This window comes from Cryptomeria japonica, chromosome 9, assembly GCF_030272615.1.
Source record: "Cryptomeria japonica chromosome 9, Sugi_1.0, whole genome shotgun sequence".
Classification (NCBI taxonomy): domain Eukaryota; kingdom Viridiplantae; phylum Streptophyta; class Pinopsida; order Cupressales; family Cupressaceae; genus Cryptomeria; species Cryptomeria japonica.
This window is the reverse complement of record NC_081413.1, coordinates 595,792,910-595,812,233: the sequence shown is the minus strand read 5'-3', so window position 1 is coordinate 595,812,233 and position 19,324 is coordinate 595,792,910. Positions and strand designations below refer to the sequence as shown.

General features: G+C 36.5%; 1 protein-coding gene across 1 annotated transcript; it reads right to left on the bottom strand.

The window, feature by feature from the left end:
• Positions 1–4,804: 4,804 nt before the first annotated feature.
• On the bottom strand, positions 4,805–15,760 carry LOC131071520 (uncharacterized protein At4g28440). Its single transcript, XM_058007419.2, has 2 exons — positions 15,372–15,760; positions 4,805–5,357 (listed from the first exon to the last, which is right to left on the bottom strand). The coding sequence occupies exons 1-2, from the start codon at positions 15,568–15,570 to the stop codon at positions 5,170–5,172; spliced, it is 387 nt and encodes a 128-aa protein (XP_057863402.1). The 5' UTR covers positions 15,571–15,760; the 3' UTR covers positions 4,805–5,169.
• Between the last annotated feature and the right edge of the window lie 3,564 nt (positions 15,761–19,324).

Sequence of the window (19,324 nt, the reverse complement as noted above, 5' to 3'; positions counted from 1 at the left end):
TGTAGGAAGGATTACATTTATCATTGAAAAGAAAATTAGTTGGAGGGTGGGAGATGGACACACCTATCAAACTAGTGTGTCAAGATTCAAATGTCTTTCTTGGGGGAGATTTCAAAGCACAAGCTCAAGATAGATTTTAAAACTCATCTTGGGCTTGTGCTTCTAGTGATTAAATGGGTCCTTGGTGACGATTTTCTGGCTACTAATAAGAAATATAGGGTGAACACAAATATTGCATCTAGGTTTGTTGCCTCTCCTAGATCTGGGAGAGCCGAAAGATATGGTGAGGGGCTTAGCTCAAGAGTTGGTGAAGAAGGCATTCCTCAACAAGTTGGAAGACATTTCATCGTAGCCAGGTCGAGCATTGGGTTTCTGCAATCAAAAGATATCAAAAGGCTAATAGTCGACAATATAGGGATACAATGGCACCTTCGTCTAGCAAATTTAGCCACAACACTGGAGAAACACCACAACAACAAAGCTAAGTGTTGCTCATTCCTGCAAAAGGTCACAAAACAAGAACCTACCTTTGGCATTGAGTAAGATGTACACTTTCATCAATCAGGGGCTAGTAGAGGAAGAATAGGTAATGCACCTACATCAAATGTATAAAATATGTAAATGTTGGATATCTAATGTATTAGATAGGGTCATCATAGACCATAATATTGCCAAAAGATGTTATGGTTCGGGATTTTGTCACACCCTTGAGCAGAAAACAGACTAGGACATATGATAATGGATAGGAATAGGGAAGACTTACCAAGAAAATCTCCTAGATTTTGATTTGTACTAGCAACAATGTAATATTTTGAAACCACAAAAAATTCATGCCTCAGTTGTGTTGGAGAAGTTGGACCACGTCAAAATATAATAAGGTGACTATCAAAAAACTTGTCCCTAGAAAGGACCAGTAATTCAATGGTAGAGCATCCCATTATGTACATAAGAGTTCCTAGGTTCAAATCTTAAGTGGCCCATAGAAAATAACATGGTGTCAAACCCTAATTTCTTTTCCTAGTAAGAGTGGGCATAGCCATGGCTGACCTACATTGCATGACACAAGTCATATGCAAGTTGGCAGTCCCATAACAATAACCATGTAACAATTTGCATCCCAAGATAGCCTGATATTGAAAAGCTGGCAGAATACAATAAACACAACCATTTTCAACGAAGTTTGCATTATTATTTAACTTGGTGTTGGAATGGTTAAATGGTTTTGTATTTGTTATGGGGCTGCCCACTTTATTAATAGCAGGTACTATGCAGTATAATTTATAACTTGTGTATCACTACTGACATGCTATTAGAGCAAATCCGAGCACCTGAGACACCAAAAAAGTGGTGGCTCGAAAAGTGTCAGAGAAAATAAGCCATTACCCAAACAATAATAAGGAGCCTAACAAATAGCTTGGCCACAAAAAGGGCTAGTTGTTGAATGGGCATACCAAAAAGTATAACATGATGTATATAAAAGGTTCTAGATTTGAGTCCTAGCTGGTCCATAAAAAAATAAGTTGATTGATCCCCAAACCAATGTTTGGAAGGTCCTGCACTGAGTCCTAACCAATGTATTTCAATTAGGTACTAAATACCATAATGTGAATTCATACAAAGAAATGAATTTGGTGGAAGGGTAAGTCCTAACCAATGTATTTCAATTAGGTACTAAATACCATAATGTGAATTCATACAAAGAAATTAATTTGGTGGAATGTTACCCTTGCACAATCTTGAATCCACAAAGGATTGATTGCTCTGCTGGTAGAGCACCCAATAGATACTTTTTCAACTCCTAGCTCGTCCATTGTGGCAAAGTATTTAATACAATTATATACAAAATGCATCTCTTAATTCTTTTTGATTAAGTAAAAACAAGTTTTTAAGGGACCAAAAACCCTATACAAGACAGGTTTTAGAAGGACCTGCAACCCGAACCGAAAGATAAACATGAAAGACCACTTAAAGAAACAGAACACAAAAGAGATATGGCCCAACCAATCAAAAGAAGGGGAACAACATTAACCCCCACCAAAAACCAACAAGCTGCAAAAGACCAGCAGCCCTACCCCAACCAGGAAAGATCAAGAATTTGACCTACCCTTATGGGATCGAAGGGTCATATCAAAAGAAGACTGGGACAATTTAGATTTTTTACTTTTAACAGTAATCCATCCCTCCTCAACCCTAGCAGCAACCTTTTGCCAAGAGGATGGGTCCAGAATAGAGGACCTCCCATCATCAGGAGGAACAGAGCCAACATCCAAAGAGGCAGAGACAGCAAAAGATCCAACAGCAATCTGAGATGCGGTAGGGTCAACCATCGAAGAAGAAGATCCATCATTTTTCAAACAATCACCCAGGATGCCACCGCAGGCATTCACACATTCCTGAGGCAAGGCAACACCAAAAACAAGAGGCGTACCTTCAATCTGAGGAACCTGTGCCACCACCTGGGAGAAACTTTTCTTTTTAACAAAATAGTGTTCGGAGGATGCACCTTTCCACCAAGAAGCAGATCTTTTTTTCTTTTTATCTGTTTCACACCCTGCAGCAACATGTCCAGTCTGGAAGCACTTCCGAACAAAGTCGAGTGGTTGGACCCAAGATCCCAAGGAAGATTCAATCTCTAACTCAGCTGGAAGCCCTTTAGAGGCATCAATGTTAACCAAAATACGATCATAAGTAGAATGATAAATTTGGTAAGATTCATTATCAATCATTAGGAATTCACCTAAAGCCTCCCCCACTTCCTCTAGATGGATTAAAGCTTGAAGGGGAAGGTTGGGGAGCCTAACCCAAATAGGAATCTCATTAAATGAATCAGTAGATGGATTAAAGCTTGAGAATTTAACCATCAAAACATATTTGTCCTCCCAGCTGAAAGGATTAATCCCTAAGATTTTCGATCTGTCCTCTACAAATTCAAATTTAGCAATGAAAAAACCCTTGGCTAAGGGAAAAATGTTAACTAAACCTTTTATGATCGGTTCCCAGCTTTGGGATATCCAAGTGTGCAGCTGAGGAAGGCTTGGCCAAAAACCCCAAAACCTGCAGATCAGACCATGAGCTTCAAACACAGAGGAAGTGTGGATGATTTCCATGTCACTATTAGCAAACACCTTGAAAACCAGAGGTTTGCACAAAGAAACCGCCACAGGCTCTAAGCCACGGATACCCCGATCAGCAGCAGAGGGCGCCGGAAGCACCGTATTACCATCCAAAACCCCCGCAGAGGGCACAAGAAGCACCGTATCACCATCTGAAATCCCCGCAGAGCTCCCATGCACAGCACCAGTAGCCGCACCAGGGGAAACGGGGGCGACATCACCAGCTGACATCCTTTGGGCAGCGGCGGCGGCAGCAGCAGTTGCAGGCGGCCTTAGGGCGGACGGCATCACGGCAGCAGCGGAGGCAACATCACCAGCCGACGTCCTTAGGCAGCGGCAGCGGCAGCAGCAGTTGCAGGCGGCCTTAGGGCGGACGGTATCACGGCAGCTAAAAACACATATTATACATCCCTTAATTGTTTTCTATAAACTTAATACGTATTACATTTGAATTATATAACAGCATTCATGACCTCATCTTCCATATGAAAATTCTTCTCTCCGATTGTTCCAAACTTGGAAATTAAGCAGCTTAAGGAGGCCTTGTTTCAGCTTCTGATTCACAGAATTGCAAATATTGTTTAGACTTTTTCTAGAGAATACCACAGCTTGTATGGTTCCTGTTTTTTCTAGAATACGTGTTCCACACATTAGTGTCTTGTCTCATAATTCACATTGTCAATATGTAATCGCAGGACACTGTTATGGCTAAACCTGGCCTTTAAACAGTTTTTATTATTGTATGGTAGCCCTTGATTTTTCGGTGTATAAAATTTTGTCAAAACCTAAAAAATCTGGTCCAAGTTCAACTGGATTAAATCCACAAAATGTAGGGGCTTCAAATGACACCATAAACAATTTAAAAAATACATAATCAAGAAAGTCTAAAGAGAAAACAATTGTCCAATTCATAACTACTTGTTTTGGTCCATATGCCTAAACTACCATAAACCATTTTGTGTTGATCCATTTGTCAGCAAGTCCAAGAGAAAATGTATAAAGGTTCAAGGATATCCACAGTTTGCATAAACACATTAATGTGAAAACAATACCGGTAATTTCCAGATGCTAATGCATCAATCATGAAGGCAGAACATTATATGAAATATTCATATGCAAGAGATATCTCAACAACAGTTTGACTCAAAGCAACCTAATCTTTACAATATGGCCGAGGAGCCATATTTAAATCTAGCTTTTAGATAAAAACAAATATTGTGCAAAAAATAAACTCTATCCATCTATACAGTTACTAGAAAATTTTGTTATCTATCAAATCTAAAAGACATCTAAGCAGGAAAAAAGATTAGTTGTGCAACAACAGCTTAAATGACCCATCAAATTAATCAGGATATTGAGAGAAATGCATAAAAGTGATAAATGCACTGCTACAGCATGGTAACCATCTATAAAGATTCTAGAAAATTCCTGTATCAATCAAAGGTAGTTAAGAGGAAGAAACTATCAGCTGTGCAGTAACAGGATTATATAGTCACTTCAAAATTTTATTTTGTCAAGAGAGAGAAGCATATAAAAATTTAGTAAGAACTTTTTCGTGAACACAGCTTAAGCAGTATTAATATAATTCAAATGTTTTTTTTACGAACACAGCTTATGCAGTATTAATATAATTCAAATGCTTAATAACATCATGATATGGAAGATAGCAACATATTAAGAGAATCGCTGAATGGAAGCAAAAACAAGCATTTACAATTCGTTGAGAAGATTAAAGCAAAGGCAAGTTCATGACCTTTACAGGAATATCTTTTTAAATAGGCTTCACGCCAGGACCAATCTCAGTTAAATATATGTTCTGGCATGCTAAAATAAATTACTTATACCATGACGAAGGTATGAACAATGACAAAATTTTCTAAGTTGATAAATACTTCGGAAAGAAAGTGTACATGTGTGCCCCAACATAAGAGCAAAGATAAAACAAAGGAAGGTGCTCAAAGTAGGCAGGACTACAATTTTCATGCCATATGCTTGTACTCCTAGTAAAACCAAAGTTGTTGACAAAACAAATCCAAATTATAACATCAATAACAATTCAATCAACAACAGTGATAACCTCAAATTCTATCAGAGATAAATTATTATCTTCCTTTAGTTCAAAATTAGCATCTCCAGTCGGTTCAATCTGTCCCCATCTATCAACTGACAGCCTCATAGACCCTCGAAACATGTCAATTTTGGCATTCCGTAGTATTACTGTTGCTCCAGGCTTCATCAATTCCACTAAACAAGTAACAGGCAAGAACAACAGGTAGTTAGGTTCTCTACATGGTAGACATACGAGAGACTCAAAATAATGTAAGACGCACAAGTAAAAGAAAACATAGACATTTCCCTGAATATGCAGATATATAGCTTTTACTCAGAATCCAAGCAAATAATTTCAAAATTGTCACTACTTTAGTATTGGACTTTGGTAGTAGCTTTTTTCGCTGCTTTCCAATTGTCAAAAAATCCCATGTCCAAGGGTGTCCCAGACTCCCAACCCATTGGCACCATGTCCTCTCATCTGTCTTCCATGCTATTTTCCAATTCAAATATCGTTTCTAGGATTTTAGGGGTAGGTCCAGAAGTCCACTTTTCACGTTTCCTATTAAGGTAACTCTGTAAAACTGAAACTTATATTTGTTTCTCAATGTATAGGTCAAACAAACTCGTACAGATTTTTAGTCTATCTCAAAGTAGACATGTCTATAAAAAGATGTGTAGGTCAAACAAACTCATACATATTTTTAATCCATCTCGAAGTAGACATGTCTATAAAAAGATTTAAAATAAGACATCCAAAATAATGTAAAATAAATTTGCACAAAAAAATTAGGAAATCTTTTGAAATGGAAAATGCAAAATATAAAATATTTTTCAAACAAAGAATACTGTCTATAAATAGCTACTTTAGTCTTTAATAGAGATTATTTAATTTGTATTGCCCCAGAAGGGAACCTTTTGTAGATGTACCAAGAACATCATTTTGGCCTTTGTTTTATCAGAACTGATTTTATCAAAAATTGAGTTTTACAATTTTGCTACTGTGACTTGGACACATGGACAATATATTATCTATGCATCAAACATGTTTATCAGACTATACTGATATTAACTATTCTATAATTCTTATTAAGATGGTTATCATGACAAGGCATTGTCAAGTTAACAAAATGTGATTATTGATGATACACGTGTTGTCATGAGGAATGCACCCTGAATGCTAAATCTGAAACTCAGCAATCCTGTGAAACATGGGATGATTTTCAGGCCTGTGGGTAGCCTATAACGAAAATCAACCTCCAGATAGAGGGCTGGTTCCCTTTGTAAACACCTCCTAAAACTAATGATTGATGGGAAAAGGGATGGAAAGATTGTTTAGAAACTGAAAAACTACAATTATCCGAAGGTGATGCACCTAAAATGATGATCATGCTTGCTGTCCTAAACCTTTTATCAGCTTCAGAAGACTTAAAATCTGACTCACAATTCAGCTAAAAGATCATGAAATTCAACAATGTTTCATGTGAAGGTTTGAAGTTTTCAATGTTTGTCTGAAAGAAAATGAGTTTTTCACAACATGCAACTTATTGAAAATCAGATAAACACAACACATGACCTCAATTTGCTATAAAATTTTTGTTTCACAAAACATAAATGAGACATAAATTAAAGGATTTTAATGACAAATAACAATATTTTAATCAAATCATTCATCTGACAATGGAGAATCAAGATATACTGAAAAAGGACTCTGCTGTCTTTTATTGATAACTGAAAAAGATTTGCTATTACGATGTCTTTTAATGACATAGTAAAGCTATAACAAAATACGTGTGTTAACTATAGTAATGCTAAAACAAAATGTGTGCATTAAAAAAAGTTAAAAACTTCAAAGCTATAACAAAACATGCATTAGATATAGTTAAAGCCCTACCAAAATATGTTAAATAAAAATATACTAAAATTAACAAATATACCAAAATTTAAAATATATTAAAACTAGAGTTAATGATTATACCAAAATTCCTTTGCCAAAATACTACTGCTATATTAAAACTTTTATATTGACTCGGTTTTGGATGTAGAATGCATGGAATCAGGAATATGAACCGGAAGCCCTACTATCTATGTAGCATTCAATGATATAGGGTTTTGTTCAACTTTTTGACAGTAAAAAATTTCAAATATACGTCTGATTTGAGCAGAAAGCATTGCCTGTTGGCTGTTGCTGTGCCTTATTACAACACATGAAATGCCTGTTTGCTATTGCTGTGACTGTGAGTCATCAAACACACAAAATGTCCATCTGTTGTTGTAGTGAGTCATTAAACACATGAAGTGCATTATATGACAGTTCCTTAGGGTTTCGGGGCAGTCATTTAGAGTTTTGGATGGCCATAAAATCAAAAGAATTGTGTTGAAAAGTTCAAATGCCACTAGAATCATCTTGAAATTGATTTGAAAACGCCACATCCAACCCAAAATCAACCAAAATATGTTAAATAAAGCTATACTAAATTTAACAAATATACCAAAATTTAAAATACATTAAAACTAAATGATTATACCAAATTTTATCGCAAGTGTTTGCCAAAATGGTAAAGCTATATTAAAACTTCTATCTTGACTCAGTTTTGGAAATAGAATGCATAGAATAGAGAATATGACCCGGAAGCCATACTATTTAGTATTTATGCAACATTCAATATTTGGTGTTTCGTTTGACATTTTGACCATAAAACTAAACAACTCATATACATCTGGTTTGAGCAGAAAACATTCCCTGTTTGTAGTTGCTAAGGCTCATTAAAACACACGGAATGCCTGTTAGCTGTTGCTGCAATGTGTTAAACAAACAAAACGCCTATCTATTGTTGTGAGTCATTAAACATGTGAAATGCATTACATGCCAGCCCTTTGGGGGTTTGGGACAGTCATCTAGAGAATTGAATGACCAAAAAATAAAAAAGAATTCCCTTGAAAAGCTTGCCTGCCACTGGAATCATCTTCAAATTGATTTGGAAATGCCACATCCAACCAAAAATCAGCCAGGTGCGCCCTTAGTCAATTCCACACAATTCCCACCACTAAAAAGTTAAAAACCGAACTGTGTCCAATTCCATAGTCAAATTGCATCTGAATCCAATTCTGGATCAAACCGTACCCAAAACACAAGGTTTTCCTGACGATTGAGTAACATAGACAAAAAAAACTAATTTATAATTTTAAAAAATATGACCTTCCTTTATTTGCAAAAAATGCTCTAATTTAGGGTGAGAAGAGTTGGGGATTTTTATTTTGCCAAAACAATCCTTTAAAGGCTGTAACCATAAACATTGAAATTTTTTAAGCATCTTCAATTGTAGTTATAGCTTATTTATTATTATAAAAAAAGCCCTAATCCTAAATCAAATATTTTTTTTTAGCATTTAAGGTTAGGATTAAGCTTTAATTTTAGCAATTGTTTAATATTGTACATTTTTTACTTTATTTTATTATAGAGTACTAACATTTGCAAGAAATCCAATATACTCAGCTGCCAAAAAATTGTTTTTATGCCTCTCAGTAGTGCACTAAACACAGCATTCAACAGGATTCCCTCTCATACTCTGGGCAGTAATGCCCCAAAAAATATATTTGAAAGCTATATTAGTTTGAGAAATAAGGAGATTGCATATACTTTTCCTTACAGTTGTCTTCTCTTTTTCTTCTTCCAATAATCTATTGTCCAACCATAAATCCAGCAAAGGGCTATTGCTATGTTAGACAACTGACTATGCCTATATATTCTAAATTGCCCCTCATAAGCAAGTATGCCAATAGGCAGACACATGACCTTTAAGTATATAGGAAGGTAAGGTATATCAAAAACTTTGGCAAATCAACAGGTTTGGTATCTCAAGAGAATCTTTTTCATACCATCACTTTGGTATATTAAGGAGTACGGCATTGGGGATCTAGGTATATCAAAAGGAAGGAGTGATAAGGTTAGAGTGATTAGAGATTCTTCTAGGAGTGATAAGGCAAAAGTTATAACCCAGAAAATATGAAAAACTAAATTCAGATTTTTTTGCAATTTTGCACATCATGTCATGCGAGAGAGACTTTGTGTACATTTTGCATGTCGATCTCGAGTACAACAAGATCAAATGCTGTTTTTGCAAGCATGATGCCAATAGAGGCATATACCATTTCAAATGGAATTCAGCAAAGGAAGCAACACATAACACCATTCTGTGTAAAAATTACCCTACAAATATCACATATCAAGTGCCAGAGGCTCTTATGGCAATTTCCAAAGTAGCCGGATACTCCTTTGTCCCTCCTTGGGCACGTGTTTCTGCATATCCGAAATGGATACGTATCCGATATGGCATGGATATACGTCAGAAATTGTACCCACACGTGCCAAAAAAACCTTGATTTTCCAACCATGCCGGATAATATGTGATTTATTTTTTAAAAATTTGATGTAAATCTTCTTAAATTTAATTTTAAAAAAACTTCATTCATGCATTTGTTTTAAAAAAAATTGGTATTAACAAAACCTACACCAAATGAGAAAGAGAAATGAAATGTTTCTCTATTTCAGTGAACCAATTTTTTTGGTTATCTTCCAATACAACTCTATTTATTTGCATATTGTAAATTCTTAAATCAACTTATAATTATTTATGTAGCAATTATGTGTCTATATTGCTTTTGAAGTAATGAAAATATCCTCTAATAACATAGAAAATTGTGTTAGATATGTGTATGTGTTTTTTATGAATGTCGTATGCCATATCCATGCTGGGGGTCTTAAAAAATGGCTGTATCCGTATCTAATACTGTATCTGTACCAGTTTCCATAAAACTTTGGCAATTTCTAATGAGGCCAAAAAGGCAAGAATTGAGATAGAAGTGACTTCTAATTCTGTAGATGGTGGAGCCAATAGGCCCAATCCTTTGGATGAGGCAAAAGAAGCACAATAGCCTTTTAGGAAGTCTTAGTCGACACTTACTTTTATAGCAGACAGCTCAAACAAAAGTGGACGAAACATTAATTTGTTCTTTGCACCTCGTACTTCGTCATGATCACAAACCACTTTTAAAGAGCATAGGATAGAGGAAGAATGTCCATGGATAGAAAATGAAGGTGATTAGTAATTTTCAGTACTATTCTAGCTTGTCATTCCACGTTGTTAAGTCTCTATACTAGCAAGATAAGGTAGATGCTATTGTTGTTGCAAGTCCTAGATTCAAAACCCCATCATACAAGACTTTATGGGTTGATACATTCAATGACACAACAAGGTGTTCAAGATGTTGTTAACGAACATCAATTAAGATGGGCAAAAACTAGATGAGCTGTATTGTCAAATGGCTGGACAAATTTAAGGAACCAAACTCTCGTCAACTTCCTTGTCTCCTATGATATTTGCACGATCTTTCTAAAGTCTATGGATGCATCAAATAGAATCAAAGTCCTGGCTGAATCATTTGAATTGTTTAATGAGATGGCCATAGATGTAGGGCATCAAATGTGGTTTAGTTTATTACTAACAATGTTATTGATTGTATTGTTACTAAGGGACTCATATTGAACAAGCATCCCTCTATGTTCTTTAGCCCATACACAGCACACTACCTTGATCTAACCTTGGAGGATGTTGGAAAACTTGAATAGATTGAGGTATTGCAAAAGGCTTATACCATTACCAAGTTCATCTAGAACCACACGAGGATGTTGTGAATAATACCCTCCTACACAAAAGGAAAAAAGTTACTTTGGATAAGGGTGACAAGATTTGCTAAACACTTCCTTGCATTCTAGACTCTTGGACAACAAAAAAATATTTTGATGTGAATGTTCATTTCAAATGAGCAAATGGAATCCAACTTCACCAATCAAATGGATGGCAAAATAATGACCAAATGGAGTTCAACTTCACCAATCAAATGGATGGCAAAATAGTGGTAAATTACATTTTTATATGAGGTTTGGGGATAAGGTAGAAAAAGTTATCAAATTTTTCACGCCTCAAGTAAAAGTATTAAAACTAATGGATAGAAAGAAATTCACAATGGGCTATTTGTATGAGGCCATGAAGAGGGCCAAGGAGGTGATGAGGTGTAGGATGGAAAATAATAGTGACATGTGCATGCCATTGTGGTACATAATTGACAGGAGATAGTTTGACAGATGCATGCCGTTGTGGTGCATGGAGAAAATATTCCTTACCCTAACAACATTGGATGCAGCTATGACAAAGCTGCCAATACATGCACAAGCAAGGGTTTTTTTCTCAAGTATCCTTGTTGTGCAGAGCAAGAAGACCTTCAAAATAAATAGACTCCACCAACTTTTAAAAATTTCTCCATATTGTAGAGAACCACATCAAAGGTTTTAAGTTTTTATTAATCTTACATGATATAATCTTGAAATAATTTGTGTTTTTCTAACGTAATGGTGGGATTTTTTTGGCCAAGATGCTAAAAATATTTGATGGATGGCAATGCATATTTTGAGCCAGCCATTCAATTCATCTTCTTGTGAGCATAATTGGAGTGTTTTTGGCCACATACATTTCAAGAAATCCAACCATCTGACACATCAACAGAGAAAGACAATGTTCAATCACCACAACCTTTGCCTGAAGCTGAAAAAATATTGAGGTTAAACTTTTGAATACTTGCTATTGAGGTATTGATTGTAATCATTGTTTTTGTTTCACTTTCAATTGTCGTATCTAATTTCTACATGAAAAAAATTGCTAACATCATGGAAGACCAGTTATTTAACTAAAAGTAACTTCAATGAGATGGATCTGAGTTCTAAGTAGTTTGCAAATGATGATGTCCTTCTCAATCCAAATGATTTTAATATCCTAATGGAGGCCAACAGTGATCTTGATGTGGTTGAACTACTTAAGAGAGGACTCTAATCCAAAGATCTTCACCATTAGGACCTATAGCCTTCTAGTGTAGCTCTCTTTGTAGCAGCAAGAGTCATTGGCTACATTTGATTTTTTTGGAACTTTGTACTTAGTTTGTAGATTGACATTGTTCAAAGTAGATTGTAATTAAAAATTTGAAAACTATTACTATAGAGTTATCATTTATGCACCATGTAATATGCATTATACAATGCAATGTAATCAGCGATACGAACATAAATGATAAAATCTGTATTCTACAATTCATTCACTAAAACTATCTTTTTTATTTTGCTCTCCACATCTCTATGCTATTAAAGTGCCCTTCAATTTAATAAACAGCAGGTATTTCTCTGTTTCTTTTTTGTGCATTTTTCTACTTAATGGAAAAATCCTTAATTTATTGTTTGCCAAATTTTCAAAAAAAATTAGTTTGCTACACTAAAGACATGTTTGTCTCATGTTGTATATCACTCTTGATGAATGGCAATCCTTATTTGTCGGTATCACACTCTAGATTGAACAGTGTTATGAACCCTATACAAATTTGTACCTTCTTTTAGCATTTGGCTTTGAGATAAATGAGCAACTTTCTATTAGACTTGCCAATTCACTCAGGAAACAGAGGTTATAAATCCTATCCCATGGGATCATCCTTAATAACAATTATACACTGATCTTGTGATCAGTTGACAACTTTAGATCAGCCTCTGACCACTATATTCTTTGGATGTTATGTTGCTTGCATTTTTTATAGAGCCTCTTTTTATGTACACTAATACCGTGTCTTGACTCAGATATGGATGTACTCTTTGAATATTACGTGTTCATAAAAAACAAGTCCATAAATGGCTTTGTTGGCTGAGAAATACTGTTTAAGTATAAGATTGAGAAATGATGATCTCTTCAAGGTGCAATGGCTGTTGATTAAAGGTAATTAATCTAATGTTTGTATTTTGTAAGGCTTTGTGTTGAATGTTCACATAATGCCTTCTAGGCATAAATCGACATACTTGACCTTGCACAAATAAAGTATTAGGGTCTTGAAGAGGTTCCAATGATGATAAAAGAAATACATAATGCATTGTATGTTCAACACTGTATCAAGTGGCTCCTGATACACTTTTGACTATCATGTACCCTAAAGGGAATGATAATTGATTGATTTCCAAAAGTTTCCTGCACCATTTATCTATTTTGATCAAATAGTGTAGATGTGAAGAGAAATACTCAGGTAATAAGTAAAAGCCTTGAAAAAGAAAGTTTGCAGGACCAAGCTCCTTACAGTGAAAAGAGATCATAAAAATAGAAAAGGGGTTGTGGACTATCCATATGCCATTCAATCACTGCTTTCATAAGATAAAAGGCTTGCCAAGCTTCAAAGCTGAAAAAAAAAAGTGAGTGACTTCACTTGGACGAGAACCAAAATGGCAAGTGCATGCTAATTCAAGCAGAACGCAAAGGGGCACTCCATGCCATCAATCAAATCTAACCCAATGGCTGGCAGATCCTATGAAAGATAAAGGATAAAGCCCTTAAACAACTGCAACGTATTCTAATATTATATTAAAGGGAGTGGCCCACGAAACAGCACCATCCTACGTCATAAACTCAAGCCTTTAAGTTATAAAGCTGTACAAGATAAACCCCTTAAATAATTATCAATTACAAATACTTGCTAAGGTCCAAACATGAAAGAGAATATTCATTGTCGCATCCATATGGTAACTGATCATCATTTTATGAAAGATTATGGCTGACAGCCTTGAGGAATTACACCTATCCTTAATCTTTTAAAGGATTTTAATATCGCAACACGCAGCCTCACAGGCTATGATAAACGAAAAAATAGCAACATCTGCAATTGAAAAAAAAATTCCGCATGGTTTCCAATCGCTATTTTACAACGTTGGCCTTTTGATAAGGCTCGATCTAATGGTTGACAGTTTGAAACAGTCAAACAGGGAAACAAAGGCACAACTCCCACAATTTAAAGGGGAATGCACGTGGAAACTGATTGCCATTCCCGTAAAGTTGAAAGGCTTGTCAACCTTGGAAGTTCCTTGTGGTGTCAATCACAGTTTGATTCAACCAGTGATATTTTCAAAGTTTGATAAAGTGTCGAACTCTTGAAAGATTTGAGGTTTTCGACCTCTAGAATTAAAATTTGCAGTTGATCGTACAGAAGATTTGATCTTACAATTAGCAGGCCATGATACACACAAAGGAGCAAAGAATGCAATGAAAAGTTAGTGCCTCATGGCAACCCATCGTAGAACTGGAAGGGAATAACAAAAAGATTATCTCGAAGCCTGAGATCTCCATTCATTCATATGAGTCAGTTGACTGTCATTAAACCTTTATTGAAGCCCATGCCGCAAGACGAGGTTAATTGGGTATCGACCCTTGCAGAAACTTTGGCATATTACACCCTAAGAAAATGCCTTTAATGTTTAGCGATACAAAAACATCTATCAGGGTGGTTAGGAAAAAGCTTGTTCTTTCAAACCACAATGGATAAATACTCTTTTTATTTGTTCTTAAAGTACAACTGTACCATGTTGTATGTCACTTGCAAAGGACAAATTAAGTTGGTGTTTTAAACAGAACAGTTTGTGTGTTGTTTTAGCAGTAGCACGGGAAGGGTGTTACATTAATTTAGAAAAATACAGAAAAAAAATTTAAGTTAAACAAGCTTAGAGAGGGGATAAACATTGGTTCAATCTAAAATGCAAGTGTCATTAGAAGCAAAATAAAAGTAAACAATTTATCTTTTTTTGTCAAATAAAAAGTCCTTGTCGACTACGGTCCTCCTCTGCAATCAGAAGAAACACAAATATACCCTCTTTTCTGCAGTTTTACATTTGGTTTTCTTTCCAACCATGACAGGAAAAGAAAAATCCCAGGGATTAAATATTAACACGTTATCCTTAAATCTGTTTGCAGCTTACCAAGATACCAAACATGACGATCAAAAAAATGAAATAAAAACGATCGATCGAAGGTCTCAATTTGAGTAAATAAGATCTAGGTACACCAAACAAATACTCTGCGAATAAAAGTATATTTACATGGCCTAGCATATTCCCTATATCAGATATTAATGTGGGGAGTTTAAATCGGCACCCCAGGGAAAATATAACCATTGAGAGGGGGCCAGATCTTAGGTTCGAATCAAAATTGGCGCACGCTTTCTCCACTCGCATGGAAATTCTCACAGGTTAGAACAATTCCTTTTAGATAAAATTTTGAAGACAGTAAACAAAGATATATTGGGCATGAGCAATGATATGTGAATTAGGGTTGTGCAACGATGAAAGCAAATACATACCTTGATCACCTCTGGCAATGAATACAATGATGGCGGTGTCATCTCCAACGAGGCATTCAGAGAGACGCATTTGACGGCCCTGCGGCCCCTCTGACCTTCCCTTCTGCAAAACGGTCTTTGCATCTACAACTTTTACTAGCAGTGTATGCCCACTTGTGCCCGGCCGCAACTGCTCCACTTTCTTCAATTCCTCTGCCATTTCTCAGATCACGCCCCTAATCAATCTCAAAGTTAGAAGGCGCCTCCAGTTTAAAGCTTCGTGCAGAAAGCAGAAACAACTGGACAATAAATTAGTGCTGTGGTATCAGGAGAGGCTGGTTAAAATTTCTAGATAGGTGTCACCGAGGAAAATTAGGAGTCCACTTCACTTCTTTTCTTCTTTTTTAATCAACATATATTTTTAAGAAATCTAGGTATATAAAGAAATTCGATAAATATCTTTAAAAATATATTATTTCATTTTAACATTATTTTTTAAATATTTATTTTTAATATTTGTTATTTTTTTAATATATTTTTAAAGTGATATTTTAAGATAATGTAGATTAATTTAATATGAAATATCATCATAATTAAAAAAAAATTGATAAAGGATGTGTAAATTTATGGAATGAGAGAGTAGATCGATGGCAACGTGTGGGGTTGTGTGCGCTAGCTAGGGCCCGTGACCTAGCTACGCTTTCTTCTCTGCATCTTTCCTGTAGGTGCATGTTGGTTTCGAGGGACTGCAAGAGGCTGCCTACCTTGGTTTTGTGCTGGTGTTAGGGGGGTTGAGGGTTTGGCTGTGGTTATGCGAGGCTTCTTGTGTTTCTATTTTGTCAAGTTTCTTCTCCCTTTTGTGCTTGCTTGTCCATGTGTTTTTCCAAACTGCGGTGTGGCTTATGGTGGCAGTTTTGTGGGGTGGATTTCTTCCCTCATCTCTCTAATTGTGAGGTTGGTGCATGTTCGTTTTTTGGTTCTGCAATGACAGAACAGGGTTCTCTTGAAGGTTTGATGATTGAGGGGGTCATAGACACTTCGGAGCCCTTGTCATTGATGCATGCAAATAATACTGAGCATTTGATCAAAACCCCATCTGGTGTGGAGACTTTGTCTTCAAAGGGTATGTCGAAATTAAAGAAGGTAAATGGGTGCTTAGAGAGATCCCAAGATAGTCCTGTGTTGGTGATTCAGTCGGAGACGGTTTATAAAGATGTCTCTTATTGGACTAAGCATGCTCTTATATGCAAATTTATGGGTCTTCGTCTTTCTCTGCCAGTCATATAATTATGGCCTTGACATAATTGGAACCCTGAGGGAGATATGGAGATTATTTTGGCTTTGAACGATTTTTTTTGGTTGTTTTTTCTTGAATGTTCGATAGACATAAAGTTTTTGAAGGTGGGCCATACTTCTTCAATAAGGTCGGGCTTTTCATCAAACCATGGCATGTAGGCTTTAATTCGGCAGAAGAGCTACCCTCAAGGGTCCCTGTTTTGGTTGGTCTTCCAAGGTGGTGCAGGAGCACCTAGTTTTGAGTCCAACTTGTTCATTTTGGTGTTTTTGTTCATAGTTTGGTTTGAGATGGTGAATAAGAGTCTTCTCTTAGGTCCTCATATGTTTTTGAAAAGTTTTGGTAGGTTGAATGTCCTTAGGACAACGCATTTGCTCAATTTTGGCTTGTAAGCCTAAAATGGCATAATCTTGCATTTTGATGTAAAATTTCTTGAATAGCCTTCTTTGGCATTGGGACATGTTAATGTAATGGTCTTTAGTCATCCTAGATGGTTTGGAGGAGAAAGCAAAGCATGTAAGGCAAAAATGCACTTTTTGGCAAAAGTTGTCAAAGTTGCTTGACAACTTTTTGCAACGTTGAGCAACTTTTTGCATTTTTGAGCAAAGGGTTGGTTAGAAAACCGATGGAGAGTTAGTTAGGCCAAAAATGGCATATAAATGCTCTGAGAATGAATGTAATGAGGTTGTTGAACACCTGGAGTAGATTGGAATACAAATTGGAGACCATTTTTTAGTTTTACCTTGCATTTTTCAAGAATTAGAGCAGCAATCCGTACTTAATGGATTGATTGCATTGTTGTTCTTTGCTTGTTGTTTTGTACATGTTCTTGTAGTGCTCAGGAAGCATTTTGGTTAGTTTTATTGCAGGTTTGAATTGAGTTTTCAATTTTGCAAGCTCTTGGCCTGAGCAAGGGTTTGAGAGGCCCAAACATGGTTCTAGCTTGAAGTCCTTTGAGTTTTTCTCAATAACCCTTGGGACTCGAGCCATGGAACCTTTGTACAGCGTACATAGCTTTTATTTTCCTTTGGAGGTCGTTGAAAGGCCAATGATCATCATTTCCTAAGCAAGCTTAGTCATAGCTCGGTTAGGAAATGAATGAGATTATGCAAGTGTTTGCAGGGATGAGCAGGGTTGGAGTTGCAGAGTGTTTGGAATGAACAAGTGGGGTGTGGTAGATAATATGTGTGAGTTTGGAGGTGTGGTAGATCAAGGAAGACACCTAACCCTTGGAAAAATACCAAAACAAGCCTAAAATCCTCTAAAATAAGCATTTCTCTGGTTTCGTACCTGTACGGTTAGACTGAGATTCCTCACTTCATAAAATGGAAATTAATTCCAAAAGGGTATCCTGATCATCAAAGAGTTTGTGTGGGTCTTTAGGGAAATTGTGAGCAAATCCACAAAAACCGGTTAGGTAGGGCTAATTGGGGCTCTAGGGCTACTAGGCCTAGAAAATAGGGAAAGGAAGGAGCGATGGGGAAATGAATCAAACCCATGCTCAAAACTAGTTGATTGCCCTTGGAAAACATCATAAACACCTACTATAACCTCTGCAAGCATTAGGAGTTTGAGAGTATGAGGTTGGATTTACCCTTGTGAATCTCAACCAAGCCTGAGCAACCAGTGAGCACATCTTGATTGGGAGCACTCCTAGAGAGTTGAGATGTCTATATTGATTAGTAGACGAGATGAAAAATGAAGGGAGCCCACTAGGACAACACTTGACTTCCCTTAGAGAAGGAATTAACTCTCTTTGAGTTTACCTCCCCATCATAAGGCTTCCACTTGAGTTTTGGAGGGGCGACATCCTTCATTCTACTACTCTTCTCCTTGGAAAACCTATTGGATCTGCTTCACAGACTCAAGATAGAAAGGTAATTTCTTATGCTCGAATTTGTGTTGAAGTTGATTTAAATAAACCATTACCAGACTCTGTGGAGATATCTCTTGTCTCCTCTTCTTGGATTCAACAACTTGACTATGAGACAATACCATTCAGATGTAGAATTTGTCATGAGTATGGACATTTGCAAAGAAGATGTCATAGATATAAGCCGACAAAATCAAATACTAATGGCCCTTCTAGCTCTACCTCTAGGATGGATAAGGGGAAGGCACCTTTGACTGAAGGGATTGCTGATAAGGAAGGCTTTATTCCAGTTAAGCCTAGCAATAAGGGAAGAGGCCAGAAGAGAACCATTAAGGATAAATAAAATGATGATACCTTTAATAGATTTGAGGCTCTTGATGATCTGATTCAGGAAGAGGGTGTTCTGGAGCCGATCTTTCTTTTGGTGCCATGTCGGTGGGTATGACTTTGTTAGATGACAGAGGGAATGACAATTTGAACTTCAATATGGAGGATTGGGATAGGCCAATGGATATTCAATTGTCTTCTCCACGTCCTGATGTATCTAATCCAAGCCAAAATCTTCTTCAACTGGATGCTTGTGCTATTGTGGGTTCAGTCCCCCTTCCAATAAAAGAGAGTTTGGCTCCTGGCAAAAATAGTGGGGCTACTTAGTCTTTGGGTTTACATCAAAAGCCCCTCGAGAAAGGCCCTTTGGAGAAATCTTCGAAGGTGGGTCGTAAGATAGATCAAGTGAAGGTTAAGCTCATTGGTGAGACTTTGGTGGAATCTGGAACAGTGAAGACCATTGATTCTCATTTCTCCCAA